The following is a 24,857-nucleotide window of genomic DNA, read 5'->3' as shown; positions in this document are numbered from 1 at the left end:
TTATTATCAGGTCACAGGAAAAGGATTCGATTTCAATGATTCTGAACGGATCTTTATCTACGTCGGGATTTTACTGAGGGATTTCAGCTGCTGCACAAACACATTCATTTACGCGGTGACTCAGTCGAAATTCAGGGAGCAGGTGATCAGCGCGGTGAAATATCCGGTCACCTCGGTACTTCGGCTCATGAATAAAGCCGCGTCCTGAACAAAAGTCAGAAGCGACCGCAGTGTCTCCAGTCCAGGCTTCAGCTGCTCACAGTCACTGCCTGATCTCCCAGGTGTTATACGCCGGCGGGTTGTCCCATCGACCGGCAGCCCCGGATTATTAGGAAAGCGTGTGTGTGGTGAGGGGCAAAGCACCGCCTTGGTGACTCAGATGTCGGTCAAAGAACCACTCCGGAATGCCACCTACCTGTTAGTCTGTGGATATGTCCTTCTATTCCCATTCACGCATCCCACTCTCATAGTCTGGTGTTCCCAGAAAACAGCGACTGGCTAATCTGATGCTGATTGGTTAATCCAATGTCAATCACACCTGTCTCCGCATTTCCATTGAATGATTGGCTAACATGATGAAATAGGGCGGGGTTTATCTTAAAGGCGCCTTCTCTCCACCAACTGGACTGGAGTGGGGCAGAGAATCGGGAAATACAGCTCTTACTGCTTCTTTCTCCAAATGAAAGCTACGTTACTCCAAAAGGCTATGTGAACAGTAAGAAATGTAACACAACAATTTGAATTAAATTAAAGTCACTGCCATAACTTAATTAAGTTTCACAAGAAAATTATCAACCCCCAAAGATTGTAATGAAGCCTGCATTCTTCTTATTTCAAACTGATATGATTCACAGTCTGTACTAATATGTTTTCAACTGTTTCACAATGACAAAACTTACGCAGTTCAGATCGATGCTTTCCAACATTATAAAAGAAATAATTAAGCATAGTGTGCTCTTTTGGCTCTTTAGTATATACTTTTGGCTCTAATTGATTCCTTTATTGTGATCTGTTCTTGACTAAATCACAAATCCCATTTAGTTTACAGTGTTTTCATTATAATGCATAAACGGGATTATCAGAATTCAACATTGAAAATACTAGAAGAATACTTATTGAACACTTGTTATACAGCCAAGGAAGCTTTTAGAACAATATGGGGTCAAACAGATGCCATGTGATTCAGTGGACGCTCACTGGGAGATTGGAATTCATAAAGATAACTATTAAAATTACACCAATATCCCAGTATCGCATTATCCCAGTAAAATTCTTTAGAATTATTCTTTTTTTGTAATTTATTTTTTATTGAAATTCATCATCAAACAAACATTTCCTTAAGATGTATTTCAGATATTGTACATATATATCATATAGTCATATACGCCACAAATCTCCACATAACATTTATCTGAGGGAAGAAAAGAGAAGAAAGAAAGAACAAGCGAAAGGATAAAACTATGTACAAGTAGGGAGTGATCTTTTTGTTTACAACATATTCATGTCACGGTCCCTTCTGGCAATCCCCCACCTGGCTATTTACCTCAGGAATTTGGCCTCAATCCCCTCGTTTAGTTTCCAAACATGCCCAGGTTCCGCTAACTACGCACACCTGCTTTCCATCAGCAAATGCCGTATAAAAACCCTGTGATCACAACAAGGAGCTGCCAGGTCGTTGATCGACTCCAGCATGAGTAACCTTGTTTCGTGGTTCTAAGTCTAGCATCGCTCCTGGATACCGATTCCACGCTCGCTACGTCCAGACCGCCTCCCGACTCTGCCTCCACGCCGGTGTTCTGCACTTGGGTTCAGTCTCAGCCTCGTCCTTGCAACTATTCATTTATCTGTCAGGATAAAATCAGGCCTATGAGGTGTTATGTAGTTAAACCACTTTTCCCAGTATGAATCAAGTTGTTCCAAATTATGATTTTGTAAATGTCCATTGTAATTTCCATTGATGCATTTAAGGTTGGGCTCTCATGTGATAATCATTTCCTAGTAAGAATATTTTTACCAGCCACCAGCAGTATATTCGTTAAATATTTCTCTCTTTTCAACCATTCTTGAGGGTATATACTCAAAATATATGATCTTTCTTTCTAAGGGTATTTCACATTTAAAAATGTCTTGTGTATCCCACACCAATAGTCTTTGATAACTGTTATTCCTTCAGCTGTTTGGTCCTTAAATCTAGCATCCAGTTCTTCTACAATAGCTTTCCATATTTTAAGAGTCCATTTCACCCATGGGTTATTAATAGTATTTATGTACCTTTGCAGGTTGTTATGAACCAAAGTTGCCTGTATGGGGATGGGAAGCATCCCCTCCTCAATGTCCTTCCATTGAGCATCATATGATGGGTTGCACCAACATATCACAGCTCTCAACTGTACTGCAAAATAATAATCTCTGAGAAGGTAGGCCCCATCCCCGCTTTTCCTTGTCTAATTGCAAACGAACTCTAGGCCTTTTACCTTGCCAAATATACCTTGATAACATCTTGTTCCATTCATTGAATTGATTTTGATTAATCTCTATTGGTAGGGTCTGAAAGAGATATAACAGTCTGGGCAGTATATTCATTTTAATAGATTCAATCCTTGAACTGAGGCTAAAAATGAATCTTGTTATAGCTTCCTTAATTTTTAATATATAGGCTGATAATTGCATTCTGATAATTTTGCAATATCCTTTGGCATAATAATACCCAAATATTTGAAAGACTCTATTTGCCATGCCCAGGGATATCTACTTTCAATTTCTCTTGGTGGACTGTAGTTATATGAAAGTACTTTGGTTTTATCTATGTTGATCTTGCATCCTGATAATTGACCATATTGTTCAAAGGATTGCATCACTTTAGGTAAAGAGTATGTTGGTTGACCTAGATAGATCAAAATGTCATCTGGGTAACAGGCCAATTTATGTTCTGTCCCTTTAATAGTAATTCCCTCGATATTTTCATTTTGTCTGCTATATTGAGCCAATGGTTCCAGATATATTAGCGAAGAGTAGCGGTGACCATGCACAACCCTGTCTCATGCCTCTTTCTAGGGTAAGACAATCTGATACATATCCATTGATTTTAATCCTAGCAGTAGGTTACAATATAGTGCCTGTATAGTTTTAATAATTGTGTCTTGGAAACCAAATCTATGTAAAACTCTGTAAAGAAAATTCCAATTAACCGAATCAAATGTCTTTTCAGCGTCCATACTTATCACTATTGCTTTGATTTTATTTTTTTGTATGTGATCCATAATGTGAAGTGTCCTTCATATATTGTCTTGTGTTTGGCATTGTTGCATAAAACCTGTCTGATCATTATGTATCGGTATGGGTAGAAACTCCTTTAATCGTTTGGCCATGATGGAGGTAAACAATCTATAATCTACATTAAGAACGGATATTGGTCTAAATGACCCGCATCCCATTTTATCCTTCTTTTGCTCTCGAGACGGATCTGAAGGATTATTACATATGGACTGTTTCTTTAAAGAGAAAGAGAGAGCGGAGAGTGCGTGTGCTATTTCAGAGACGAGAGGGAGCAGAAAAAAGCCTCTGAGCTGCCTTGGAAACAGCAAGGCGGAACAATATGATGGACAGCTGGTGTTTAACAGTTGTGGAATATATTCAAGGTCAACTGGCTTTATAACCAGACACACCAGAGACATGGAAGACACTGACACCGGTTGAGCTTTGTGTGCCCACAACAAAGGTGGGGTTTTTGCTCACAGTGTGGACAAAGGGGTGACCGGTGGTAAGCTATCGGTGTGTTTTACCCTTGCCTGGGTTGATAGCGTTACCGCGTGAAAACGGCCTTCTCTGTTGTGTGGTCACAGTCGGTGACTTTAATAAGTTTCGGGAGCGGAGGACGACGTGGAAGATTCGACGGCATCGGCAGTGGGAAGACAAAACATCTTTCTCTCTCTTCAATCTACTCAATTCAATATCCAGAACTGAACTAACTTCATACCTATACCATCGTAAGACTGTATCATTTCATCACCTGAGCTGCGATGAGTTTGGGGAACATTATTTACTCACGTATATGCGTATACACCGCTAACCTGTTTACCTTATTTGTTTTATATTACTTTATCACGTAGTTACTAATAAAATGGTTTTTATAACGGAAGACTCAGACTCCAGATGTGTCCGTTTCTGTTGGTCTTTTTTAACTCGTTACGGGGTACGTAACACTGAGATTATCGCTTCCTTCCAGCTGGATGACATTTGTGCCTTTTTTAGGGCCCAGTTCAGTGTGGAAAGTAATACAGGAATCAACTCATTTTAAAATTCTTTGTACCACTCTGCCGTGTACCCATCTGATCCTGGTGACTTGCTTAATTTAAGCCTACCAGTTGCAGCTTTTATTTTAACTTCAGTTATGTCAGTAGTCATCGTTCTATTTTGTTCTTCACTTAAAATGGGTAACTCCAGTGAATTCAGGAAGGTGTCAATTTAGGTTATGTTTTCCCTTGGAACTTTGGAATATAGAGTTTTGTAAAACGCTTCAAAAGCTTCTTGAATTTCACTTTGCTTATTTTTTTAAAATAATTTTTGTTCTTGAATTCCTAATTCTATGAATTGTATTTTCTGTTTTTTTTCCAGTTTCCACAGACTTAGAGCCACTTTCATAATGTCTGTTTCAGAAACATTAAATGTTTCCAGATTTCTTGTGTAGCAAAACTACACATTTCATTCCTAATTTTTAAAATTTCCTCTAATATATCCTGTACCAAATTCAATTTGTGGTTTTTTTCTAGTTCCTTCAGCCTATTTTGTAATTTCTTTAATGTTTTATTCCTTTTTTTCTTATATGAAGATATTGCTATAATTTTCCCTCTTAAAACAGCCTTCAGAGCATCCCATAAAATGGGAGGTGAAAACTCTTCATCATCTTTGAATTCTAAGTGAAGACAATTTGTTTTTTAATTTGTCCCTGAAAGTAGGGATCATTGAGTAGACTTGAATTTAGTTTCCAAATAGTATTCTTTGGTTGTAGGTCAATATCAACAGATAAATATATAGGTGCACGGTCACTTACATCTATTGTCCCAATTCCGCAGGTGTTTACTTTGTCTTTTCCAAATATTATGAAATAGTCTGTTCTTGTATATACAGAATTGGGGGTTTAAAGAGTGTAATCCCTTTTGTTGGGGAAAAAGTCGCTCCATATATTAATTAGATCAATATTCTCAAGAAGTGTATTAACTTTCTTATGTAAGGATTTCGTTTCATAGGTTTTTCTATTGGAAGAGTCTAACTTTGGTTGTAATTGTAAATTTAAGTCTCCCCCACATACCAGGAGACCTTCTGTTTCCGTTGTCATAATATTAATAATTTTCTGGAAGAAACTAAAATCACTTCCTGGAAGTGCGTATATATTCCATAGAGTAACTGAATTTCCATTTATATTCCCCCTTACCAGTATATATCTGTTCCAGATGCTGGGAGAGTCCAGTACCGGAGGGCATGGTTTGAGAATAAGGGGCAGAGTTAGGACATTTAGGACAGAGTTAAGGAAAAACTTCTTCTCCCAGAGAGTTGTGAGGGTCTGGAATGCACTGCCTCGGAAGGCAGTGGAGGCCAATTCTCTGGATGCTTTCAAGAAGGAGCTAGATAGGTATCTTATGGATAGGGGAATCAAGGGTTATGGGGACAAGGCAGGAACCGGGTATTGATAGTAGATGATCTGCAATGACCTCAAAATGGCGGTGCAGGCTCGAAGGGCCGAATGGTCTACTTCTGCACCTATTGTCTATTATCCGACCTTGTGGACGCTGAGGCCGGTGACACCAACAGAAGTGACTCACTGAATTCCGCCATGGCGATGCAGAGGAAGAGGAGGGCAGAACATGGGCAGATTTCCACCAGCCTATCGTAGCTCAGACCCAACACTGACCCCATCTGTCTTTGGCTGTAGTGCCTGTTGGTCAAATGGGAACTCACACAGTGATTAGTTAATGTGAACGTCAGTCAGCCTTCCTGTCTTTATGAACTTGAGTTTGGATTTATATCCGGGATAGGAAGCAAATTGGGAGAAAAGTAAGTTTTTATGTGACGATGCATCAGTCTCCGAGTGACGTTATTAAGAATAAAAGGGCACAGGCCGTGGTGAGGAAGGCGGTGATTTACTGGAGGTAAAATTGAGATAACATTGGAAGTGATGTTGAACTTGGAGATGTTTGGGGTATGATTAAGGAAATGGGAATTGAAATGTTCATAATATTCCAGTGTTGATTAATGAGGGCAAAATGATTGTTACTAAAACAGGGAAGGTTGTGCTGCTGGCTGGGTCATTTGCTGAGATTCACAATCAGGATAATTTAAGTGAAGTTAAACAATGTAGGGATATGTTTTTCAGTGAATACCCTGATGTGTTGGACGTCAGCTGTAGCAATGATAGTATAACTGATGGAGAGATTTCTTTGTATGAATTTAAGAAGTCTATTTATAATGCAGGTCAGGTGTCCCTGAGGAAGGGTGATATATGTAATTGTAATTCTATATAATTCTCTTTTGTGAAAATATTAAATATTTGAATAGTACTTGGAGGTCGGGCCATCTACTTTCCTCATGGAAAATGGCAGCAGTAGCGCGTATTCTAAAACCTGGGAGGTCCCTGTCTGATCCTTCTAGTTAAGGGCCAATATCGTGAATGTCTCATTTATGTAAACTGATGGAATGTATGGTAATCAAGCGCTTGAGTTATATTTTGGAAAGAGTGGTGATAAAGTGTTTTATTAGAATGGATTTTGGAAAGTTACAGTGACATTAGATTCAGTTTTAGATTTGAAAGCTGATATTAGGAATGGAAATTTAAATAGACATTGTAACAGCAGTATTTTTTGACAATGAAAAGGGAAATGATATGAGGAAAAAGGACTTTTGATTAAATTGTGGAAATTAGGAGTGAGGGGAAATTGTATAATTTTTCTGAATTTTTTTTATTTGGATGTACTGTGTAAGTACGGGTCGGCATGTTATGTCTGTATTTCTATGAGATAGAGAATGGGATCCCACAAGGCAGTATTTGTAGCCCTTCATTATTTAATATTATGATTAATGATATTTTCTCTGAGATGGGAAAATGGGATACCCTGGGTAAATCACAATATACAGGTGATGTAGCCTTATAGATTAGAGGTAGTAATTGCAATTTACAATTAATAGGTCAAACAGTGGGCAGATTGATGAGGATTTTAAGCTTTTAGTCGCTAAAACACATTGTGTATCACAAACAGGATTAATAGACTTGCACTTGATTTTAAATTATAGGATTAATATCCTGAGGAAGTGTCAGTGGTTTGATTTCTCAGTATGTGGATGGATAATAAGCTGACATGGAAGCACCTATCAGTAAAATAATTGATACATGTAAAGGAGCTTTAAATCTCCTCAGACATCTATGTGGGTATTCCTGGGTGCAACATGAAAATCTTTGTTGAGCAATTATATTTGAATAATTTGATCTGTTCTTGATTATGTCTGTGCGGCTTATGAATCAGCTTCATCTTCAAATTAAAAATGTTTGTATGTGATACCATTACAAGCTTTAAGATTGTGTTCTGGTGCGGTAATGTCGTCTCCTGTTTTCGCTTTACTGATTGCAATCAGACAACTGCCCTCAAAGTAACAGCGGTTCAAGCTGATGTTAACATACTGGATTAATTTGCGGGGGCAAGGATATGATCATCCTGCGGGAGGACGGTTGGGGACATCACAAGAAGAGTGTTTTTTTGTTTTGGGTGGCTGGGTTCTTATCACGCTGGGAATATGGGTGTATTTGATGATACAATATGTCCTAGTGTAGCTCTCTCTGTACCCCACCTTGTTTTTTCCAATGGCTTCAGTTGATTTTAGGTTACACGATCGTATTCGTTTCTGCCTGAGAGTCGGTTGGTTCATCAGTATATTAATAAAAGTTATTATAATAGGGTAACCATTTTTGCAAATGAATCGAAAGATAATTTAACTGGGGATGTTGGTGTGGCTGTTTTTGTGTGCCTGAATTGCAGGTAAATGATAATGAAATGACTTACAGCCATTTATGAGCACAGAAAGTAGAATTCTTTGCCAACAGTTTTGGTTTACAAAGGGTGGAGGAAATTGGTCCTTATAATTTGTTCAGAATACATTTCGGTTTTGATGAGTCTTAAACAGGTCATTCTGGCAGTAGGTCAGATTGACTGTTGGAAACTTGTCAAACGGTATTTCAAATATAAAGTTTGATTTATATGTCTGCACATTATGGGCCCTGCACATCACACTGTTGAGGGAAATGATTGGGTTGACTGTTTAGCAACAAAAGCTGTCAAATGTTAAGCTGTGGATATAGACCTTCCACTTAGCAAATCAGAAGCTAAAGGTTGGTCGTGTTAAGAATTAGGGGTTTATGGCAAGACTTGTAGGATAATGGACATAAGGACAGTCACCTTTACAGAATACATAAACCTGTTGGGTTTATAGAAGAAGGGCGTAAAACAAGGGAAGGAATGATACTGACACAACTTAGAAATGCCCACACTATGCTTAATTCTTCCTTGTAACTAACTGGAAAACTTCATTCTATGTCATGCATATTTTGTCATTATGAAACTGTCGAAACACATACAGTTTCAATGTGAAGCATATAAGGCGGAAAAAAAGTCAAATGCAGTCTTCAATACAATCGGTGGGAGGGTAGATAGTTTTCAGATAAAAACTTTATTCAATTGTTGGACTGATTTTAAATTAACTCACAGATTGTGCTGGAAAAGGCATGTAATAATTGCAATGTCACAATTGTATCGGGGGAATTCAATATGCACGAGGATTGGGGAAATCAGGTTGTTGTCAGATCACAAGAGGGCATTTGTTGAATGCCTACAAAATAGCTTTTTAGGGCAGCCTGTGTTTGGGCCTACTTGGGTAAAAGCTATCTTAGATTGGGTGTTGTTTAATAACCTTGATCTTATTCGGGTGCTTAAAGTAAAGGAACCCATAGGAGGCAGTGATCATAATATCATTGAATTCATGCTGCAATTTGAGAGGGAGAAGCCCAAGTCACATGTATCAGTATCACAATGGAATAAAGGGAATTACATGAGAGAGGAACTTGCCCGAGTGAATTGGAGGAGGATTCTGCGGGGATGAAGGCTGAACTGAGGTGTCCGAAGTATCTAGAAATAGTTTACAAGGCTCAGGATGGACTTGTCCCACTGAAAAGGTTCTCAGATGGCAGCGGTAGACATCCGTGGCTGACAAGGGAAGTTAACGACCGTGTTAAACCTAAGGAAATGGCATATAAGGTAGCAAAGATGAGTGGGATGTTGGATTATTGGGATGCTCTTAAGATCCCACAAAACACAATGAAAAAAGCCTAGGGAATGGTCAAGACGAATTATGAGGGCAAGCTGGCCAATAATATAAATTTAATATATAATATAAGTTTAGTTTTCAGTTACATGAAGAGTGAAAGGGAGATGAGAGTTGATACAGGACCACTGGAAAATGATGCTGGTGAAGTAGAAATGGGGACCAAAGAAATGGCAGATGAACTTAATGAACAATCTTCACTGTCTTTTCCAGTCAGCGCCGCCCCAACTTGTGCCATATTAACCTGTCTCATTGCGGGAGGACTTTGCGACCCGGGGGAGATCAGGACCCGCCGCCCGCAGCTGCTGCTGAATCCCCGGTGTTTCTGTTCGGTTGACGGATGCGGTAAATGAGTTAAAATTAATCGATCAACAATTCTCATCTCGTGTTTATTTCACTCCATAGAAGCACAGAGCACGACAGCACAGAAAACATGTCATTCGGCATTTCTAGTCTGTGCGGAAACTTTCTTCCGCTCGTCCCATTGACCTGCACCCAGTCCATAACCATGTATCTATACAATTTATTCTTAAAACTTAAGAGTGAGCCCACATTTACAACGTCAGATGGCAGCTCGTTCCACTCTCCCACCACTCTCTGAGTGAAGAAGTTCCCCCGAATGTTCCCCCTAAACCTTTCCCCTTTCACCCTAAAGCCATGTCTTCTCGTATTTATCTTTCCAAATCTAAGTGGAAAGAACCTGCTCACATTTACTGTCTATACCGCTCATAATTTTGTAAACCTCTATCAAATCCCCCCTCAGCTCCAAGGAATAAAGTCCTAACCTGTTCAATCTTTCCCTGTAACTCAACTCCTGAAGACCCGGCAACATCCTAGTAAATCTTCTCTACAATCTTTCAATCTTACCGATATCCTTCCTATAGTTAGGTGATTACAACTGCACACAATGCTCCAAATTTGGCCTCACCAATGTCTTATACAATCTCGCCATAACATCCCAACTCCCGTACTCAGTACTTTGATTTACGAATGCCAGGAGGCCAAAGGCCTTCGTTACAACCCTGTCTACCTGTGACGCCACTTTCAGGGAATTATGTACCTGAACTCCCAGATCCCTTTGTCCTCCGCACTCCTCAGTGCCCTACCATTTACTGTGTATGTCCTACCTTGATTTGTCCTTCCAAAATGCAACACCTCACACTTGTCTGCATTAAATTCCATCTGTCATTTTCTGGCCCATTTTTCCAGTTGGTCCAGATCCCTCGGCAAGCTTTGAAAGCCTTCCTCGCTGTCCACAACGCCTCCAGTCTTAGTGTCATTTGCAAACTTGCTGATCCAATTTACCACATCTCTATCATTGATATAGTCAACAAATAACAATGGTCCCAGCACAGATCCCTGAGGCTCACCACTAGTCACAGGCCTCCAGTCTGAGAAGCAATCATCCACTACCTTGTGAGAGAGTCTTCTCTCGCACAGGCAATTTCAAATCCAGTTTACAACCTCTCCATGGATACCTCGTGTATGAACCTTCTGAACTAACCTCCCATGCGGGACCTTGTAAATTGCCTTACTAAAGTCCATGTATACAACATCCACAGCCTTTTCTTCATCTACTTTCTTGGTAACCTCCTCGGAAAAACTCTACAACATTCACTAAACACGATCTACCACGCACAAAGCCATACCGATTATCCTTAATCAGCCCTTGGCCGTCCAAATACTTGTATATCCGATCTCTCAGAACATCTTCCAATAATTTACCTACTACTGATGTCAGGGTCACGGGCCTGTAATTACCTGGTTTACTATTGGAGCCTTTTTTAAACAACGGGACAATATGATCTACCCTCCAATCTTCCGGCACTGCACCCGTGGCTGAGGACATTTTAAATATTTCTGCTAGGTCTCCTGTAATTTCTACACTAGTCTCTCTCAAGGTCCGAGGAAATATCAAGTCAGGCCCGGGGGATTTATCTACCTTTATTCGCTGTAAGGCAGCAAGCACCTCCTCCTCTTTAATCTCTATATGTTCCATGACACTACTGCTTGTTTCCCTTCCTTCCATATACACTATGCCAGTTTCCTGAGTAAATACTGATGCAATAAAACTGTTTAAGATCTCCCCCATCTCACGAGGCTCCACACATAGACAACCACTCTGATCTTCTAGGGGACCAATTTTGTCCCTTACTATCCTTTCCCTCTCAATATTCTTGCAGAAACCCTTTGGATTTACCTTCACATTATCTGCCAAAGCCACCTCATGTCTTTTTGCCTTCCAGATTTCCTTCTTTAGTATTTTCTTACATTTTCTAAACTCTTCAAGTAACTCATTTGCTCTTTGTTGCCTATACCTGCTATACACTTTTTCTTAACTAGATCACCAATATCCCTTGAAAACCAAGGTTCCCTATGCCTGTTAACTTTGCCTTTAATCCTGGCAGGAACATGCAAACTCTGGACTCTCAAAATTCCGCCTTTGAAGGCCTTCCACTTACTGAACCCGTCCTCGCCAGAAAAAAAAACAACTTATCCCAATCCACTCTTCCTAGATCCTTTTTCATTTCCACAAAATTGATTTCTGTCTGTACATGCAGTCCTGGCATGACCTGGCATATCCTCCTCCATCTCACTATGTGCTCTAACTCTTTGGTTCTCATCCCTCTGCAAAACTAGTTTAATCTCCCCCCTCCTCCCACCACCCTGGAGCAGCGCTAGCATATTTACCCGCAAGGATGTTAGTTCCCCTCAAGTTCAGGTGCAAATCGTCCCGTCGGAACAGGTCCCACCTTCCCAGGAACAAAGCCCAATTGTCCAGAAGCATGAAGCCCTCTCTCCTGCACCATGTCCTTCCCCACGTATTTAGCTGCACTCTCCGCACATTTATATTTACAGGGACTTTACTCTGGACGCAGGTCCCTGGACCCGACCCGTTTACAGACCCGGAGCGGAACCGGAGCAGATTCTCAGCCACTGGTTTACATCCCAGTTTGCGAAGAAAGGATAAAGTTTCCCCGTGAATTTATTCCCAGTGAAGGTGTGGAGTTGGGACTTGGTCTCCGCGTTGTAAAATGAAACTGTCCCGGACTCGTAACCGAGATAAACTCCCACCGTCCCGGGAATGGGACCGGCAGCGAGACGGGACTCAGGGGAGGTGAGACCACGGTTTACGTCATAATCCCGATGTAACACGTCGTCAACCCGCCCGATGACCCAGAATCCGGTCTCCGGACTCAGTGTGACCCCGCCCTTCCTCTGCACAGACTCTGCGGCGACTCCCAGCCACCAGACCCGATTGCCCGTCACCTCCACCTCCCAGTAATGTCTCCCCGATGTGAATCCCTCCGATCCCAGCACACACGGCCGGGTTGTGAATTTCTTCCCGGTGTTAGGGAGATTCCTCCGGGTCCCTGTATATCTCACACTCTTCCGATTCTCAGACACCTCGAGACACGGACCTGCCGTTTCCACGTCCACCGTGATAGAGACTGGGGGGAGAAGCAGAGAATTAGACCGGGGGTGGGGGAGACTCGGGCAGCACGGCCCCGGGTTTCGGAGGGAAGATTGGAACAGGGAATCCTCAGACAAGGGGAAACATCCTCTCTGTATCCTGCCTGTTGACCCCTGAAAGAATTTTGTGTTTCCCTGAGATCTCCTCTCATTCTTCCGAACAGGGAACAGAGAACATAGAACAGTACAGCACAGGAACAGGCCCTTCATTCAATGTTATCATTCATTTGTGAGTGTGAAGTGGGGGAGTGTGATGGTTTGAGACAGTAAAGGAGGTGATAATGGGAACCAGTACGGGAGAGATGAATGGCAGATTGAACCAGAAACAGGTGAGGGAGGGGTGGAAAGCCTGTGGGTGAACTGTGTGTGTAGACATACTGAGAAGGTGCAGGGGGAAAGATGGGAGATAAGGATACCTTTATCCCCTTTCCCACGACCCCATCCCCCGCAGCCCCTCAATAGGACAGGGGATGAATTTTCAGGAACCCTTAAGCAACACAGGTCTGGATGAAGTGTTTCAGTCTGAGCCGTCGACTGTTTACTCTTTTCCATAGAAACTTCCCGGCCTGCTGTTCCCCCAACAATTTGTTTGTGTTACTCTGCTTTAAATTTACTCAATTATTTGGCCTCCACAGCTGCCTGTGGCAGATTCACTATCCTGTGGATAAAGGAATTCCTCCTCATCTCTGTCCTAAATGGACATCCCTATAGTCGGAGGCTGTGCTCACCGTTCTCGACCCACCCACATCCTCCCAACATCAACTCTCTCCAGACAGGTGTCAGAGAGATCTGGCGAGACCCTTCATCAGGACCTGTGCAGCTTGGATCACCAGCATCTGCAGATTTTCTCCTGTTTGATTTTTAAAGCAGAAGTTGATAAGTAAACTTCTTGATTAGTCAGAGTCTCAAAAGTTATGGGGAGGAGGCGGGAGAATAGGGCTGAGGGGGATAATAAATCAGCCATTCTTCGAAACTCCATTGAGTACAGGCCCAGAAGCATCATATTAACTCGTCATATCTTAACTTTTTCATTGCCGGAATCATTCTTGTGAACCTCCTGAACCCTCTCCAATGCCAGCACATCTTTTCCGATATACGCGACCACAAACTGCTCACAATACTGCAAGTGTGGTCTGACCAATGCCTTATAAAACCTCAGCATTACATCTTTCCACTTGTATTCTAATCTGCTCGAAATGAAAACAAACATTGAGTTAGCCAGAAGCCCCAAGTACCTTTGCACTTCTGATTTTTGAATTTTTTCTCTGTTTACAAAATTGTCTATGCCTTTATTCCTTCTACCAAAGTGCATGCACGACTTCCCTACTCGGTAATCCATCTATCACTTATTTGCCCATTTCCTGATCTGACTCTGTCCTTCCCCAGATTCCGAGCTTCTGCAGCACTACCTGCCCCTTCACCTATCTTCATATCATCTGCAAGCTTGGCCACAAACGCAACAATTCTGTCATCCAAATCATTCTTCGTCTATCTTGGCTTTGTTTTCCTCGAAGAATTCTACCAGATTTGTCAGGCAACATTTCCCTTAAAGGGAAGGCATGCTGTCTTTGCCCTTTGTTATCATGGGCCTCCATGTACCCAAAAACTTGTCATCATCACTGTACTCCAGCATCTTCCCAAGCACACCACATCCAGACTAACTCACTTATAATTTTCTTTCCCCAGCTGCTTTGCCTTCATAAAGGGTGAAGTGACCTTCGCAATTTCCAGTCGTCTTGAATGACCAAGTATCTAGTGATTCTTGAAAGATCATTACGAATGTCCCCATATTCTCTTCAGCTAACTCTTTCCAAACACCGAGGAGTAGTCTATCTGGTTCAGGAACCTTCAGATCTGTAATCTTCCCACGCACTTTCTCTTCAGTAATAACAACAACACTAACTTCTGTCCCCTGACACTCTCGCATTTCTGACATACAGCTGGTATTTTCCACAGTGACACATAATAATACCTCTGACATGTCTTTATTTCAGATTTCTCCTCTCCAGTGTCATTTTCTAGGGGGTCCAATATCCACTCTCGGCACTCGTTTATTCTTAACATTTTTGTGTCCTCTTGAGTACTGTAGGTGAGCTTTCCCTCATATCTCATTTTCACTCCTTATGGCTTTGTAATTCTGGTTCTGTTGATTAAAATCCTCTCAATGGTCCAACATCCTGCTGATTTTCGCTCTATTGTATGCCCACTCTTCTGCTTTTATGCTGTCTTTAACTTCCCATGTCAAACACAGTTACCTCATCCTCTGCATAATATGTCTTCATCTTTGGGATTTATCTATCCGAATTTCTCCTGGAACTCCAGTTTCTGTTGTTCTACAATCATCCCTGCTCGTGTCCCCTTGCAATTTACTTTGGTCAGCTCCTCCCTCATGCCTCCATAACTAACTTTACTCCACTCTAATACTGATACATCTGACGTTATCTCCTCTCAAACTCTGGGCTGAATTCTATCATCTTAAGATCACTGCTTCCTAAAGGTTATTTTACCGTAATCTCCCAACTCATATCTGGTTCATTATACAAATCCTACTCTAGAATTGCCTTTCTCCCATTGGGCTCAACCACAAGCTGTTCTAGAAAGCCATCTTGGAGGCATTGTACAAATTCTCTCTCTTGATGATCTTCATGATTTTCCCAGTCTACCTCCTTGTCCTTTTTCTATGCCCTGGTGTAATTTGTAACTCATTTCTATTCATGGCTACTCTTAGGAGGTCTGTACATAATTCTCATCAGGGCCTTTTTACCCTTGAGGTTTTGTAACTTTACCCACAATGATTCTACATCTTCCAGTCCTATGTCACCTCTCTCTAAGGATTTCATTTCATATTTTACCAACAGAGCCTCCCCAGCCTCTCTGCCTACCTGCCTGTCCTTTGAATACAAGGTGTATCTTTGAATGTTGAGCTTCAAGCCAGGATCTCCTTTCCACCACAACTCAGTGATGCCAACAACGTTGTACCTGCCAATCTCTACCTGTGCTACAACATCATCTCCCTTATTCCGTATACTGGTGCATTCAAATATAACACCTTCAGTCCTGTATTCATCAGCCTATTCGACACGTCCGCATGAACTAAAGTAATGTCTTTGGTGTCGATGACAGACTACACTTGGAGTATTGTCTGCATTTACGGTTCCCCAAATATGGGGAGGATGTCATTACACTGGTCAGAAAGATTCAGGAGGATGTTACCGGGACTGGGGGGCTTGGGTTAAAAGCAGAGAGTGGATAAGCTTGGGCTATTCAGCTGGAGTGTAGGATGTTGAGGGATGACCCCTTATCGAGGTAAATACATTCATAAGGGGCTCAGATAAGGTGAGTCTTTTTTCCGAGAAATGGGAGTACAGTACCAAAGGGCTCAGATTGAAAGCGAGACAGAAAATTTTTATGAGGGATCTATGGGGTAACATTCCCAGAGAGGGACGTGGGTATACAGATATACAGCATAAAATGATGGTGTCCCAACACTGACCCCTGTAGAATACCATTAGTCACTGGCAGCCAACCTGAAAAGGATCCCTTTACTCTCATTTGCTGTTTCATACATGTCAGCCAACGCTCTAACTCAGCCAATAACTTTCTGTAATACCATGAGCTCTTAACTTGGTAAGCAGCTTCATGTGTGACACCTTGTCAACGGCCTTCTGTGATTCCAAATATACAACATCCACTGCGTCCCCTTTATCTATCCTACTTGTAATCTCCTCAAGAATCCCAACAAGATATTTCCTTAAGAAATCCAAGCTGACTTGTCCTATCTTGTCCAGTGTCACCAAGTATTCCATAACCTCTTACATAACAATTGACACTAACTTCTTCCCAACCACAGAGGTGAGGCTAACTGGTCTATAACTTCCTTTCTGCTGCCTTCCTCCTTACTACAAGAGTGACATTTCCAATTGTCCAGTACTCCGACACCAATGATTTTTGAGAGATCATTTGAAATGCCTCCACATGGTTGACCGCTACCTCTTTCAGAACACAAGGGTGCAGTTCATCTGGTCCGGGTGACTTACGTACCTCTCAGTCTTTCAGCTTTTTGAGCACCTTCTCCCTTGTAACAGTAACTGCACTCACTTCTCTTCCCTCGCTCTCTTCAACATCTGGCACAGTGCTAGAGTCTTCCATAGTGAAGACTGATGTAAAGTACGCATATAGTTCATCTGCCATCTCTTTGTCCCCCGTTAGTATATATCCATCCTCGTTTTCCAGCGATCCTATATCCACTCTCATCTCTATTATTACAATACAAAACACAATTTGATATTGTTTGCTAGTTTGTTTTACAGCTACCATCCGGGATACGGTACTGCAGCGTAAGAGCCAGGAGCAACAGGCTCCGGGACAGCTTCTTCAACCAGGCCAGCAGACTGCTTAACTCGTACTGAGACAACTGTATTTCTGTGTTATATTGTCTAGCATGTTATACTTATTACTTATCTTAAATTATTATAAATTGCACTTTGCACATTTAGACAGAGATGTAACCTAAAGATTTTCACTCCGTGTATATGAAGGATTTAGGTAATACAGTCAATTCAATTTTATTTCATGTTTCTTTTTCATCTCCCATTAATTCGTTTAGTTCTACTGATTTACCAGCAGAGCCATGTCACCCTCTCTGCCTACTTTCCTACACCACCGATACATCGTGTAACCTTGGTCATTCAGCTCCCAACTACAACCATAGCGATGGCTACAACATCACACCCGACAATCAGTAACCTTACTTTTTATACTCCATGCATTGAGATCTAACACTTTGAGTTCTGTATCTGCTACCTTTTTGATTCTGTGTCCCTAATGCACTGATACTCACCCTGCTGGCTGCGATTCTGTACTCGCATCTGTCCGCCCTATCTGACATTTTAACAGCACACTATCTCTTTTTTTTTTTTACCTTCAGTCCTATCCAGAGTCCCTTCACTCTCGTTCCCACCCCACTGCCAGCACTGCCAGCACTGACAGCTCTATCGAACCTCTCCGAGAGAATATTGTTCCCCCCTCGGGTTCAGGTGCAACCCGTCACTTTTGAACAGGTCATACTTCCCGCAGAAGAGATCCCAATGATCCAAGGAGCTGAAGCCCTGCCCCCTGCACCAGCTTCTCAGCCACACATTTATCTGCCAAAATGTCCTGTTCCTACCCACACCGGCACGTGGCACAGACAACATCCCAGAAATTACAACCCTGGAGGTACTGCTTCTCAGCTTTCTACTGAGCTCTCTAAATTCTATCTTCAGGACCAATTTGCTTTTACTTCCTGTGTCATTGGTACCAACATGTACCAAGATATCTGGCTGTTTTCTCTTCCTCTCTGAAATGCTGCGGACACGGTCCGAGACGTCCCTGAGCCTGGCATCTGGGAGGCAACATACCTTTCGGGTGTCCCGTTCACGTCCACAGATTCTCCTGTCTGTTCCCCTGACGATTGAGTCCCCTGTCACTACAGCTCCCCACTTCTCCATCTAACATCAGTGAGAGTTGCGGGTTCAGGAGGGGGTGGGGTGAAGACCTGTGTCAGTCAGGGGCTGCACTCACAGCGCACGAAGGACTTGTGTATTTTTCTGACAATCCCGGTAACCACGCTGATACCCGCTTTTATTCCCTACAATATCATCAAGTCAGTATTAATTTGCGAGCTCCTGTAGTAGGATTGAAATTCATGTCTTGGCGTGTTAGTGCAGTATGCCTGGGATCAGGACACAGTGGTTCATCTGCCAGTGCCGTGTATTGGTTGTATTGTGACCCTGTGCTGGTGTGTTCAGGGGTCTGACATCTCCAGCTGACCATGTGACAGTGATGCCTCCCAGTCGGTGGGGTTGATGTGGAATAAACTTCAGTTCCCCTTCAGTCCATTATCACAGCCAATACTTGCTTCAAATCTTAATTGAACAAGGAGAAATGAAATTAATCTTTGTAAGTTTTACCTCGATTAAAGGAATCAAGTTTTCCCCTCAGCGCTGTGTTCAACAAATAGGGGTGATCGAATTTTTCAAACGGTTGGGCCTCATCTGTCACTGACAATTCCTGGACATCATCATTAAACCTGTAAATATTAAACTGCTGGTTATAAACTGAAACTTTGAACTATACAGGTTTTCAATAAAGAGCAGGTCCTACCTCCTGTTCCGATGAGCTTCCTCCTGAAATAAATAAAACACAAATCTGATTAGACTTGGACTTACTGTCCACATCCTGAATTTCATCCAAATCATTACAAGGTGTTGAAAATTCCCAATCCTGCAGTCATTCACACACATGGACACGGGGTAAAGTACAGGGAAAGTTTCTGAATGTCAGACCATTACTGAGAGGATGAAACTTACAGGGAAGACAGGACAGGTTGTCCATTTTCATCTGGATACGACATCAGGGTGATAAGATGTAGGAATTTAAGGTCAGTGATGGATTTAATTGTATGCGAGAGGGGGATGTACCTCTATTTATGGGAAGAATTGTGGGTGATGAAATTCCAGGTGAATTTTGATAAATCCCATTAAAAATTTAGTGAAGAGGAACTCGCTGCCACAGAAGTGGTTGAAGCAGAACGGTAGAGATTGAATGTAATGGGGAAATTGGATAAATATGTGAGGGACCATCGAGTTCGGGGCTCTGTTACTGTGTGTGGTGAGTAGATGGGAGGAGAATTCTGAAGCAGGGAAATTGATAGAAAATAATGGACTGAATGGCCAGTTTCTGATGGAACCTGTTTCTGATGGAGACCGGACGAGTTGTACCCCAGGCCACCGTGGGAGGTGAGGGAGGAGGTTGCTGAGCCTCTGGCGATGATCTTTGCATCATCAATGGGGACAGGAGAGGATTGGAGGGATGCAGATGTCATTCCCTTAATCAAGAAAGGGAGTAGAGATAGCCCAGGACATTATAGACCAGTGAGTGTTACTTCAGTGGTTGGTAAATTGATGGAGTAGACCTTGAGAGGCAGGATTTATGAACATTTGGAGAGGCATAATATGATTAGGAATTGTCAGCATGGCTTTGTCAAAGGCAGGTCGTGTCTTCGACCCTGTTTGAATTTTTTTGAGGATGGGACAAAGCATATTGATGAAGTTAGAACAGTAGGTGTAGTGCATACGGAATTCAGCAAGGGATTCAAGGGGACATTGACTTGTGCAACCAGAATTGGCTTGCCCACAGAAGACAAAGAGACGGGTCATGTTCTGCATGGAGGTTGGTGACCAGTGGTGTGCCTCAGGGATCTGTTCTGGGACCCCTTCTGTTTGTGATTTTTATAAATAACCTGGATGAGGAAATGGAGGGATGGGTTAGTAAATTTGCTGATGACACAGATGTTGGGGGTGTTGTGGATAGTGTGGAGGGCTGTCAGAGTTTACAGCGGGACATTGATGGGATGCAAAACTGGGCTGAGAAGCAGCAGATGGAGTTTAACACAGATAAGTGTGAAGTGGTTCAATTTGGTTGTTCAAATATGATGGCAGACTATGGTATTAATGGTAAGACTCTTGGCAGAGTGGAGGATCAGAAGGATCTTGAGGTCTGAGTCCATAGGACGCTCCAATCTGCTACACAAGTTGACTCTGTGGTTAAGAAGGCATACGATGCATTGGCCTTCATAAACCATGGGATTGAGTTTGGGAGCTGAGAGGTACTGTTACAGCTATATTGGACACCGGCCAGACCCCACTTGGAGTACTGTGCTCAGTTCTTGTCGCCTCACTACAGGAAAGATGTGGACACCATAGAAAGGGTGCAGAGGAGATTTACAAGGATGTTGCCTGGATTGGGGAGCATGCCTTACGAGAGTATGTTGAGTGAACTCGGCCCTTTCTCCTTGGAGCGACGGAGGATGAGAAGTGACCTGATAGAGTTGTATAAGATGATGAGAGGCATTGATCAGGGTCAGAGACTTTTTCCCAGGGCTAAAATAGCTAACACGAGAGGACACAGTTTTAAGGTGCTTAGAAGTAGGTACAGTGAAGATGTCAGGGGTAACATTTTACGCAGATAGTGCTGAGTGCGTGGAATGGCTGCTGGCAATTGTAGAGGATGCGGATACAGTAGGGTCTTTTAAGAGGTACATGGAGTTCACAGATAGAGGGCGATGGGTAACCCTAGGTAATTCCTAAAGTAAGGACATGTTCGGCACAGAATTGTACATTGAAGGTACTTTATGATGCTGCAGATTGAACCTGACTGAAACCGGATGTGGAGGATGAGTCACATTCTTTGTTCTCACTGATCGACACAGAGACCCTCACACCCTCCGCACCAGACACACTCACAGCCTGTGACTGAAACTGGGTGTTAATGGGAGTTTTAGAGGATATTTAATGTGGTAATTAAGGACACAATCAGCAGCTCTGTGTTATGATAAGAGTAAATCGTTTCAGAAAAGATTACATTATGTCCTGGGATGTACAGAAGATGTGGAAGTCCAGGTTTGGTACAACATCAACCCTGAATAGTTGCATCAATTGTCTGGTGAGAAACAGTTTACTGCCATTTGTAAATGCTGTGTGCAGGAGCAACGCATCTGTTTTCCGTCTTTGATGGCCCTGTCTGCACTGTATTCTGTGTTATGGTGTGTGGGAGCGTGGTAACAGTGAAGGGAAAAAATTGCGTGCTTTATTCTGAGCAGCTTTGAGCTGAGGCCGGATGTTCTATCATTTGTTAACCGCTTTATGGCTGATTAATTACGCTGAAGTTTCATTGCTTCATGTTTGTCTGTTACAGATAAAGAATCAAATACAAATCTTCGACATTTTGGAAGGTCATGATTCGTGTGATTGGAGGCTCGTCATACAAGACTAACAATCTGTGTGAGATCGCCAGCAGCGGCTATGGATTTCTTAGAATTGGCCGCTGTGCTGTGTTTATTTCAAATATACCGCTATTCATTTAATGCCCTTTGACAGGAACAAATTGAAATAGAGTCACTCACCTTGAGAAATATCACACTGTCTTGTTGATCCATTTGTTCCTTTAACTTATTGATTTCCTCCTGAATAATCCTTATATTATCTTGAAGAGCTAGAAGATTTTTCTCCATTGGGTTGAGAATCCTCTTCTCTTCTTCCCTGAGATCCCTGTGTAAGCTCTGCTCTTCCTCAGTGATAATCTGGCGCAGTTCAGCAAACTGGGATGTGATGTGGGACTGAAGGCTGTATGACCGTTTCTGTCGAATGAAAGGTGAAGATTAATTTACTTTATTTCTGTGTGTATTTCCTGATGACATTAACAAGGCCATTTGGTCCATTAATGTCCATGCTAGCTCTGAAACATTCCCGTCAACCCCATTCACTCACGTTTTCCTGAAACCTATTCTCCCCATTGATCCATTTACTCCCACCTGATTCACATACATCCTCCCCGACCTTCACAGGGTTAATTGTAATTAAACATTCACCCAGCAGGTCTTTGGGATGTGTCTGAAACTGTCATAGCCACAGGGAGAGCATGCAAACTCCACACAGACAGCAGCAGAGGTCAGGATCGAACCCAGGTCACTGGAGCTGCGATACTCGGCTATTCTGCATAAAATGGAGCAAAACTCGACAGTAATATCAGAAATTCCGCTCAGGAAGCCTCACCCGAACTCCGGAAATCTTCTCTTTCTGTTGCTGCTCCTTTTCCTGGAAGTCTGATTTCTTTTTTCTGAGAGAGTCTAAGGAAGATTTTAGCTGATCCTGGTAGTCAGAGAGTGAAGGAAATAGAAACAAAGATGCATCAAAAGAAACAGGTGATCAAACCCGATTATCACACAAAATGCCGGAGGAACTCAGTGAGTCAGGCAGCATCTATTCCGGGGAAATGAACAGTCGGTGTTTCGGGATGTGACCCTTCATTAGGACTGGGAAGGAATGGGACAGGAGCCAGAATAAAAAGATTGGGGATGGGAACCAGCTGATAGGCGACGGGTGAGACAACGTGAGGGGGAACGTGGGGGAGCGTGATGAAGTGAGAAGCTGAGAGGGGACAGGTGGAAGAGATAAAGGGCTGGAGAAGCAGGAATCTAATACGAGAGGACAATCGACCATGGAAGAAACGGGAGGAACTGGGTTGTTTGCGGCCCTGAATGGTGACGAGAGAGGAGGTTATAAGTCAGATCTAGCACTTGTTCCGCTTGCAGGTGTCGGTGCCAGGAGTGAGATCAATGGGGAGGAGCGAGTGGATAAGGACAATATAGTACTTAGAGCGCAATCCTATAGAGAGCGGGAAGTTGCGGGAAGCAGAGATAGGCTGTGGGATGGAGAAATGCTAGAATCCTGTTGGAGATGACGGAAGTTGCAAAGAATGAAGTGTTGGTTATGGAGGCTTGTGTGATGGTATGTATGACAAAGGAAATGTGTTAAGTATTAAAATAACATTAGTTTTTACCTTGTAGATTTTAACAGCTTCTTTAATCGGCTTGAAGCGGTGTTCTCTGTGTTCCTGCGCATCTCTACAGATCAGACAGATAGGTGTCTTGTCCGTTTCACAAAACAGCTTCAGTTCTTCCTCATGTTCCTCGCAGTGACGTTTACTTTCCTTCCCTTTCGGATTCAGGTTTAAATTCCGAACTTTTTGTGTCAGATTTGCTAAGGCTCGATTCACCCTCAGGATGCGGTCAGCAAACACCTCTCTACATTCCGGGCAGGAGTTTCTCTGCTCCCTTTCCCAATACGGTGTGATACAAGAGCGACAGAAGTTGTGTCCACACTCCAGTGACACCGGAACGGTGAAGAAGTCCAGGCAGATGGGACAAAGTACCTCCTCGCTCAAACTCTCGACCGATCCTTTCGAAGCCATGTTAACTGGCGGCACTTCCTGATTCAGAATGCTTTCACGTTCGGGGAGCTGCTGATCCCCTGCAGTACCGCGATTGTCCACTACGCGCGCTGCAGTCTCGGGGAATGAACATGGTTTTGCCGGATGAGTTCAGTGGAAATTCTGGCCATTTCTATGTTTAGTGTGGGATCAAAAACACATTAAAGACAAAAACGCATTTAACACTTTAAACGGGGAACAGATAAAAAAACGCGGCCATCGACTGTCTAAGCCCGGCTACGAAAGGAGGAGTGTTGGCCATATGGCATATGGCCATCTCTTAAAAACCCAGTGCGACAAAAACGTCAGCTGAATCTCCAAAGGTCCCATCCCTGCGGTCGGAAGGACCTTCCCCTGGAAGACGATTGAAGTCCTGGGCTGAAAGAAGCCATGTGCCCCGCTGGGGTGGTTCACTACTACAATAACTGTGAGGCTTCCTCAGCCAACCCGGCCCCTCTCTGTCCTGTGTAGAGAATCCCTATAGTTTCAATGGTGTCCCTGTAGTTTGGAATGTGCTAGTCGGCAGCAGTCCTGTACGACAGGGGTTCACAAGCTTTTTTTTGTGCCTAAGACCAATACCAGTAACCGTGGACCCCAGGATGGGAACCCCTGCTCTCCAGACATCTCGATGGGATGGCAGGCCAACAAGTTTCGGCCGTCTTTCCCCGAGCTGACGATCTTCCAGCAGCACTCGCTGTCCGTTTTCCTGCGCGTCCTGGGAACAGCCCGAGGATCAGTGAGCCTTCTGTCAGGGAGCTGCTGTGGCACAGGCCTTTGCATCTTTCTCCACAGATCTGCGCCACCCCACAGTCCGCAAAGAGGTGAGGGGCCCTCACGTCTCCATTGCAGTAATCTCGGGGCAGCGCGCTGTGGGAGTGATCTCCGGGCATGCAGCAAGGATCAGACTAGGAGGGTCTCTCTCGCCGCCAGACAGGTGAGGTCCTGGTGCCTGTTGGTGAGATCTGGTGATGAGGCATTCTGCTAGATGGTCTGGACTGTCTGCTCAGAGGACCACTCCACTGTGTCCATCCAGTCCTTCTCCTGCAGTAACTGCAGGACCTTCCGTGCTGACTACTGTCTGGTGTTCTTGTGGTCAAAGCTGCTGGTCTGAAAGAACTGTCACCAATTTCATTAACACAAGGTTCACATGGAGAAGCTTCCTGACTGAGACAGACACAGTCTCGCAGGGTATTTACAGGGTAGGGGCAGGA

General features: G+C 43.1%; 1 protein-coding gene across 1 annotated transcript; it reads right to left on the bottom strand.

The window, feature by feature from the left end:
• Positions 1-10,446: 10,446 nt before the first annotated feature.
• Positions 10,447-23,629, bottom strand: LOC132385617 (zinc-binding protein A33-like). The gene is made up of 6 exons (XM_059957792.1): positions 23,218-23,629; positions 22,431-22,526; positions 21,782-22,015; positions 18,982-19,004; positions 18,789-18,907; positions 10,447-12,815 (listed from the first exon to the last, which is right to left on the bottom strand). Exons 1-6 carry the CDS (start codon positions 23,626-23,628, stop codon positions 12,262-12,264), a joined length of 1,437 nt encoding a protein of 478 aa, XP_059813775.1. The 5' UTR covers position 23,629; the 3' UTR covers positions 10,447-12,261.
• Positions 23,630-24,857: the final 1,228 nt, after the last annotated feature.

Source organism: Hypanus sabinus (assembly GCF_030144855.1).
Source record: "Hypanus sabinus isolate sHypSab1 chromosome X1 unlocalized genomic scaffold, sHypSab1.hap1 SUPER_X1_unloc_2, whole genome shotgun sequence".
Classification (NCBI taxonomy): domain Eukaryota; kingdom Metazoa; phylum Chordata; class Chondrichthyes; order Myliobatiformes; family Dasyatidae; genus Hypanus; species Hypanus sabinus.
The sequence above is the reverse complement of the archived record's forward strand: the minus strand, read 5'-3'. Positions and strand labels throughout refer to the sequence as shown.